The sequence below is a fragment of the Manis javanica genome, chromosome 2, assembly GCF_040802235.1.
Source record: "Manis javanica isolate MJ-LG chromosome 2, MJ_LKY, whole genome shotgun sequence".
Classification (NCBI taxonomy): Eukaryota; Metazoa; Chordata; class Mammalia; order Pholidota; family Manidae; genus Manis; species Manis javanica.
The window spans coordinates 3,249,720-3,257,500 of NC_133157.1; the positions used below are offsets into that span (position 1 = coordinate 3,249,720).

Genomic DNA, 7,781 nt, shown 5'->3' on the forward strand with positions numbered 1-7,781 from the left:
AATGCTCTGGGCCCAGGGAGCGTTGGGAGGAAGGGGACTGGGGCACGGGGACAGAGCACAGGGCTGGGGAACAGCAGGAAGGCCCGGGGCCTGGGTGAGGGTGACCGTGGCTCACCTCTACTGGCGCTGAGAGTGTGGCCTCAAGTAAGCCCCGCCCACGGGCCGCAGTGAACCTGCAGTGTCCCCTCAATGCCATCCTAATACCGTGTGGTGGACCCTCTCTGGTCCTGTTTCTGGGCTCCGCATCCCAGGGAAGTGGCCTGGCAGCTACCTGCCTCCCTGCTACCTGCCCCCAAAGAAGATGATCCTGCAGGCTCGCTGTCCTGCGGCAGGGGGACACCCACGTCCCCTCCCTCCACTGCAACCAGACCAGCTTGCTTCTGCACCCTCCACAGCCCCACTGTCTCCAGGCGGTGTGCACGCTGTTTCCTCTACACTGGTCCCCCACTTCACCCAGGAGAAGCACTCCTGTACAGCCTAAACGTCACCTCCCCCAGGAAGCCCTCCTGTGTCCCTGCACCCACAAATCTAAATTAAGTAGCTTTTAATGAGGTCCAGAAACAGTAGTTCCTGATGGTGGTTCCTGAGTGCTCAGTGTGTGACCCCCAGCCTACCCCTGCCCCACCTGCCTTATCTCCTCTGTTCTTCCCAACATCCTGAGGTGGGAGCTTTTCTCCTGAGGCTTGGGGTACGGAGTTCCCACCAGGGCCCCCATGTCCCGCAGGCCCCTGTGTTCTAGGTATGAGACCCACTCAGTTCTGGTCCAATCCCCCGACCCCCTCCCTGCAGGCGCCCCACTGTTGCCTTCTGTCTGCTTTTTCCTGGCATCATTTCCTTGGGCAGATGCTGCAGCCTGTGCCCCCGCCCTAGCCCGAGGCCACAGCACATCTTCCTGAGTGTGCGCGCTGCACACCTGGCTTGGGAAGCCTCACGGCCGGTCCTCCCACCAGAGCCACGGAGAGCCCACGATGCCGCCATAAACACGACCACTTTATTAACCTACAGAGGAGTACTGACGGCCACAGTACATCCAAGCGTGTCGCGAGAAAGGGCGCCGCTCCCCCGGACGTAAAGTGCAGTGGGTCCCTCGGTGGGCCAGCTTCGTGAAAGGGAGGCCGGCAGACGCTAAGTCGTGACATACAGATTGCTCTGAAAGGGGTGCATCTAGAGAGGGCCAGGACCCGAGGCAGCACCCGGGTCTCCCTGGCTGCCCCCTTGTCCATTCCCCTGGTGGCACAGCCCTGGAGTGGGAGGGCGTCCAGGGCCCCCAACAGGCTGGCGCTGCCGGGTGCTGGGGCTGGAACCACAGACACGCCTTCCTGGTGGCCCTGAGGATGGCCTCCCGGGGCAGGGCCAACGGAGGCACACGGGGGCTCTCCCTCCCAGGAGAGCCGAGGCTCAGCGTCACGTCTTCACAGCTGGGCGCCCTGCGGGAAGGGTGTGCATGGCAGGGCCCCAAAGGCTGCTGTGGGTCTCTGAGGGGTGTCGGCTCAGGCCTAGGAGTGGGGGGGCCTGCAGGAACGGCAGCATGCCTTGCTGTAGTACCAGTGGCCGCAGAGGTTCACCTTGATGGCCAGGGCGCAGTTGGTGCCTGGCTGGTCCTGGCAGCTGTCGTCTGGGGAAAGGATATGGTGGGCACATGGGGCATCGGCAGGCAGCCAAGGGGCGAAAACTCGACAGGACAGGATCCCCACCTCACCCCACCCCTGCCTCCTCTCCTCTGACGCAGGAGTTGGGCTGCACAAGGGTGGCCCTGGGTGACAGAGCCCCTGAGGACAGGTGACCCCATTCCCAGGCGCAGGGACAGTGGGCCTCCCGCCCCACTACAGCCACTTGCGCTCCGTTCCTGTGCCTCCCCTTTCCTGCCCCTGATCCTTCCCCAGGGATAGCACCACCCCACCAGGTGCTTCCATCTGGGTGATGCCCCGGGCCGGGGTTTGGAGGAGCCCCCAAGGAGCCCGAACATCCCCGGGAAGCCCACAGGTGCCCCTCAGTAGATCTGAGGCAGAGTTCATCCCCTGCCTCTGCCCCCTTCAGGGCCCAGCACCCTCCTCCATCTTCCAGGTGCCCGATGCCAAGACTCTGTGTCAGCCCCTCGCTCCCCATCTCCTGTGTGCCAAGCACCAGACTTCTCAGGCTGAAGCATCCTGGGGTCCCAGCCCCTGCCCACAGTGGCCCTCCCATCTTCTGAAACCAGATGCCCTTTCCAAAGTGCAGGTCTTGGCATGGGGACCCAAGTTCCAGGCAGGCCTCACGTGCTGCCCTTCCCACCCTCGCCTCGCAGACAGGCCTGGCCGTTCCGGGGTAGACCTTTGCCATGACGTGCCTTGGTAGCCGTAGACCCCCCTGGTTACCCCGGCTGACACCTGCTCACCCTTCAGGCCCTGGCTCTGCCCACACCTCCACAGGAAGCCCCTGCCGGGCCCTCAGCCGCCTCCTTCTCACCTGGGGGCTCTGTGGGGCAGGGCTGCAGGTCACAGGCCTGCCTGCCAACAGGCTTCACCAGTGGGTCACAGCCTCGGACGATGTCGGTCCCCTGGTAGCATTTCACGTCTCGCATCCGGACGCCCACCCCACAGGTCTTGGTGCACTGATGGGGAGAGACAGTGTGGCCAAGGGCCCCACGGTGGGGGGGCTTCCAGCCCCCCGCTCACCAGCCTGCTGAGTCTCAACTGACATGGGACGCACAAAGGCTTGAGGTGGTGAGGGAGGAACGGGCACTGCCCGACACTCAGGCTCCCCGGTGCCCATGCCCACCTCAGTGCCCCATTTCCCCGCCTGCACAGTGAAGGGTGCCCCCTCCTCTCTCACTGTGTCCCTGGTGGGCCATGTGGCTCCAGCTCTCCTGGGGCCTGTGCTACAGAGCTCCCAGGACATGGGGTGGCAGTGCAGGGGGCACTGGCTGAGGGGAGCACTGGCTTCCACTCCAGTAAAAAGCTGCATTTATTGGGGGCCAATTCAACATACCTTCCAAAGCTACACCCACGACCTGGGACACTCCCTCCCCTTGGAAAGCCCTGCTGGGCTACCGGGGGCTGCTGCTGCCCCGTTACCCACTGTCCTCCTGCCAAGATCCTGCAGGTGGTGGCTGTCTCTCACTCCCTCCGATGTGGGTGACCCCACGTCACCCAGGCACCTTGGGACCTGGGCCCTCGGTCCCCTGAGGCGGGCAGGGTGGGAGGTCTGCCCTCGGACTATGTGCAGAGAAGTGATGAAGACAGCAGGGGGAACCCCCCACTTCTGGCCTCGGGGGCTGGCCCAGCAGGGAGGCAATGAGAGGCCAGCCTGGCACCAAGCACAGAGGAAATCAGCCTTGGGTGGACACCTAGGAGCTCTGGCTGTGCCCCTGGAGGGAACCCACTGCCCTGTTCCTGGGGGCTGGGTGGGCAGCCAGGAAGAGAGAACTGTCACTGAGCCTGCACCCTGTGGAGGGGCAGCTGTGGGAGGAGAAGGTGCTGCTTCAGCAGGGACAGAATGACGGAGGGCCGCACACACCCCGTCTGTGCCAGGCCCCTCTCGCCCACCCGCCATCATCAGGGCAACACGGGCTCCTCCTCCCCAGCATCCCGGGCTCTTCCGGGGCCGGCTCCTGCTTCACAGCTCTCCTCCCTCCCACGGCTCTGTGGCCAGCACAACACCTGCACCTAGGACGTCCTGGGCCTGCCCACAGTGGCCCTCCCACATTCTGAAGCTGGATGCACCTTCCAAGGTGCAGGTGTCAGCCTGGCTCCCGGGCACCTGGAGCCCCCGTCAGGCCTCACCTGCCACCCTTCCCACTCTCGCCTCCCAGCCGAGGCCCTGGACAGTCCGGCTCACACAGCCTGGCCACAGCAGCACTGGCTGTGACCCGTTCTCCACCCCTAGGGAACCAGTGATGCCCAAAGATCCCTGTGGGCCCCCCAATTCCCCCCTCCTGAAAGCTGATAGCACAGCTGGGAGGGCGGGAGTGGCGTTGCCGCTAAGGCCATGTCAGGAGAGGGTGCAGACCACGAGCGTGGAGGTCTGCCTGTGGCTGCCTCTGGGCTGCCGGGGGCCTCAGGGATGCCTACAGGCCCCCAGGGCCTGGAATCACACCCCTCCACGGAGGGGAACGGAAGAGAAAATAGCAGAAGTGAAACAGCCTGCCTTGCTCTGCCAGAGAACCAGGGAGGGGGTAGGGGCTGCCCACCCTGCCTCCCTGTCTGCGAAACGCGAGCGGCCCCATCTCTGGCAGGCCAGCCCCAAGCACCTTGGGGGCCCTCTGCCCTGGTTTTGTTGGGGGTGGCTGGGTCCAGGGGCTCCCTTCATTTTACAGATTTCTCAGCCTGCCTGGGACAAGGGACAGACTTGGGCTCCAATGTCTGCCACACCCCAATAACCGCAGGACCCTGAGTGGGTCAGATACATCTCTGAAGTTTAGCTTCTACTGTGTAATGGGAAGGAGAGCACCCCACCCCACCATGCCCCGTTGGGAGGAGGAAAGGAGACCCCTTTGGCAAAGTGCCTGGCCCCCGCCTGCCCACATGGGCCTCTAGGGGGAGGGCTCTGCTCCTGGCTGCACAAGCAAGATCCCAGCTCTGTGCCACCCAACATCCTGAGGCCAAGGAGCTCACAGACCCATGGAGGGGCCAGGCCTGTGTTGGGAGAGTAGCCACCATTCCTTCTGGTCCCCTCTGCCACCAGAGTGTGCATTCCGCCATCTGTCTGCATCCCTACTCCTGTGTCCCTGCCATGACTCTGGCCCCCAGGGCCAGGGCCCTGTCTGATGCAGCCCTGCACACTCCCAGCACCCACCTGGGATCAGTCTGCCCTGTGGTGGATGTCAGGCACACATGCTGTGCAACACATGACTAGAAGGCTATATTGCAAAATCGGAAGTGATCTGGTCAAAAAAGGCCCAGTATGAGCCCTACAGGGGTCCCAGAGGTGAGATCTGAGAAGGCTTCCTGGAGGAGGTGGCTTTTGCACTAGCTGATTTGGTAGAGGTGAGCAGCTCTCCCAGAACAGAAAGCCCTGGTGGAGGCTCAGACAGGGGGCATGAGGGGCAGGAGGGGCAGGAGGGGAAGTACCATGGCAGGACCAGAGCCCGGGCCTGGCCTCGGGCAACCTCAGAGGGGGCCAGCGGGGCACTCACCTCGGACCACGGGCTGGTGTACCACTTGAAGCAGGGCCTCTCGAAGCACGTACTTTCCTCGGGGGGCTTCTTGGCCAGGCCGCACTCAGGGCCGCTGCGTGTCTGTGGCTTCCCATTGGCCAGCTCCATGCACAGGACCAGCCTCTTCTTCACCCCTCGGCCACACGTGGTGTTGCACTGAGGCCGGGGGACAGATGGAGCCGGGTCAGCTGTCAGAGGCCAGGACACGGGGCGCACAGCAATGCCGCTGATAATGGCTTAGTCAATAGCAATTGGGCGAAAATGCTCAGATCGATGGCAGATTGGCTGAGAACTCTTGGGTCGATAACCATTTGGCCCAAAACAGATTTGATTAAAAGCAATTTAACAGAAAACCATCTGTATCGAAACAAAATGGTTAACGACAATTTGGTGTCGGATGATTTGACTTAATAGTGATCTGCCTGAAATGACTGATTGAAAGCAATGTGGTTGAGAACAATTCGTCTGAAAGGGCAAGTTGGTGACCGAGACGGGTTGTTGGTGGGGAGGACACGGTGGTCCTGAGAACAACAGCTACCCAGGACCATGGGCCAAAAGCAAGTGCAGCCCTGGGTGACCCCCGTCCCCGATTTCCCACAGATCAGGACGCGGGGAGGCTGGGGCTGCAGATGGGGGAGCATGAGCTCTGCATCTTTGAGCATTTGCCTGTTTAGATTTGGAAAGATCTGAGGGGTTTGCATGCTTTTTGGCCTTTTCTATTTCAAATTAATTTTCAGTGAATTGTGTCATCATCATTTACAATTATTTCTCACTTGACCAATCTGTCTCTCAGGACCCTTAGCTGTCAGTCAGATGCTGTCCCTGCAGAGGGAGACCTGCTAGGTTTGCTGGGGACACTCACCCGCTCCCAGTCCTGGGCCAGCCAGTGGGCGGGGCAGTTCTTGTCCCCACAGGGGTGGATGGCCAGAGGCTTGGCGTCTGTCTGGCACTGAGACTCGGGCACCACCCGTCCGTCACTGGTCTTGCAGTACACGTGTCTGATGGTGCGGCCCTGACCACAGCTGCCACTGCACTGCAGGGGGACGCCGGGGTTAGAGCCCCCTCCCAGGTCCCCGACAGCATCTTCCAGGCAGCATGGGGAGGAGTTGCCATGGTAACCCCTTTTTAAATAACATTTTCTGTTCTAATTACAGAAATATTGCACGCTCAGTGAAAAACATACATGGAGAAGCCTGCCCAAGACACCTGCAAAGGGCCTCCGTGCACACAGCGCCCAGGGGCCTGCTGAGCTGCTGAGCGTCTCTTCGACACCAGAATCAGAGATGGGAGACAAACAGGGATGTGATAAAAGGGGATTGTGATGGGGCTGTTTGTTTCTGGATAAAGGCTTTGATTCCTCATAATAATGGGAAGAACAGCCAGTTAGGTGTCCTTCCCCCACACGCTCCTTCCAGAAGAACGGGGAAACCGAGGCTCAGCAAGGCGCAGCACCAGGAGCCTCTCACTGGCCTTCAGCCCCGGCCCCCCCATGGCACACCCGGCCTGCCTCACCGGCCCCCAGTCGGAGACGGTCCACTGGCGGTCACAGGGGGGCCCGGTGCAGTCCTTCTCCCCCACAGGCCTGGTGTTGGGGTCACACAGCTTCTCATCCTCTGAGCAGCGGATATCCCTGGTCACCACGCTGCGCTCCCCGCACTTGGCCGTGCACTGTGGGGAAGCCAGGGCGGGGGTTCAGGACTGCCCCAGGGGCGCAGACCCTGAGGCCCCCATGGGGCTGGGCCGCACGCGCTCACCTCTGACCACGCGGACATCTCCCACTGCGGCCCACAGGCCGGGCTGTGGCATGTCTTGCGCTCCTCGGGCCGCACGGCTTCGGCCGCCTCACACAGGTCGCTGTACACGGAGCTGTCGAAGCCGGGCGACAGCATCTTCCAGCAGCGCACGATGCGGAACTGGTAGCCCTCGCCACAGGTGCGCGAGCACTCGCTCCAGCTGCTGGTCTCCCACCTGCCTCGGGAGGGGTCAGCCTTCAGCCCCCCTGACCTCCCTTCTGGCCAGGGCCCCATGCGACCCACACTGCTCCCCGTGGTCCAAATGTCCAACAGGCCAAGCCAGACAGGAAGCTGGGGAGGCCCCCAGTGAGGCTGCTGCCGTGGTGACCGCACTTTTAGGCAACACCTAGGCAGGGGTGGGGAGCACCCACGCCTGGCTGGCACCCGAGTGTGCGCACAGCCTGCCTGCACAGGGACCAGCGCAACTTCCACCCTCTCTCACTGCCAGACCCACCCCGCCGGGCCTTCCCTGGAGTGGCTGGAATTCAGGGAGCCAGCCCCAGCCTTGCTGCTCTGGCTGTCCCCAGTGCTGTGGGGGCTTGGAGTGGAAGGGCAGGCCCCAGGGCCGGATGCCCAGCTTCTCAGAAAGAAGCAGGAGAATGCAGGAGGCCAGAGGGAAAGAGGTGCAGAGCTGTGTCAGAGAGCAGGGCCCCTCCTCCCCGAGAAGGGAGGTCCAGCAACCTGGGGCTCATCTGCGGAAGCTGCACTGGCTCCCGCCCTGATGGCGCTGGAAGGAGGATACGCTGAGGTCACCGTCTCTGGCCATCTGTGAGGCAGGATAGGGGGCCAGGGCGTCTAGAAAGACGAGGCCTCCCCTACATCCCAGGGATAGTCATTCAGCTTGGAATTTCAGG

At 62.5% G+C, this 7,781-nt stretch overlaps 1 protein-coding gene across 4 annotated transcripts in view; it reads right to left on the reverse strand.

The window, feature by feature from the left end:
- Positions 1-976: 976 nt before the first annotated feature.
- The window catches only part of ADAMTSL2 (ADAMTS like 2), a 34,785-nt gene continuing 27,980 nt past the window's right edge, over positions 977-7,781 (reverse strand). For all 4 annotated transcript variants that reach the window (XM_037007775.2, XM_017662374.3, XM_017662373.3 and 1 more), the window contains 6 exons: positions 6,889-7,102; positions 6,647-6,802; positions 5,997-6,167; positions 5,114-5,290; positions 2,446-2,590; positions 977-1,615 (listed from right to left, as the gene is read on the reverse strand). In XM_037007775.2, coding sequence (XP_036863670.2) covers positions 1,497-1,615; positions 2,446-2,590; positions 5,114-5,290; positions 5,997-6,167; positions 6,647-6,802; positions 6,889-7,102 — 982 coding nt within the window. In that variant the 3' untranslated portion in view covers positions 977-1,496. The remainder of the gene's footprint in view (positions 1,616-2,445; positions 2,591-5,113; positions 5,291-5,996; positions 6,168-6,646; positions 6,803-6,888; positions 7,103-7,781) is intronic.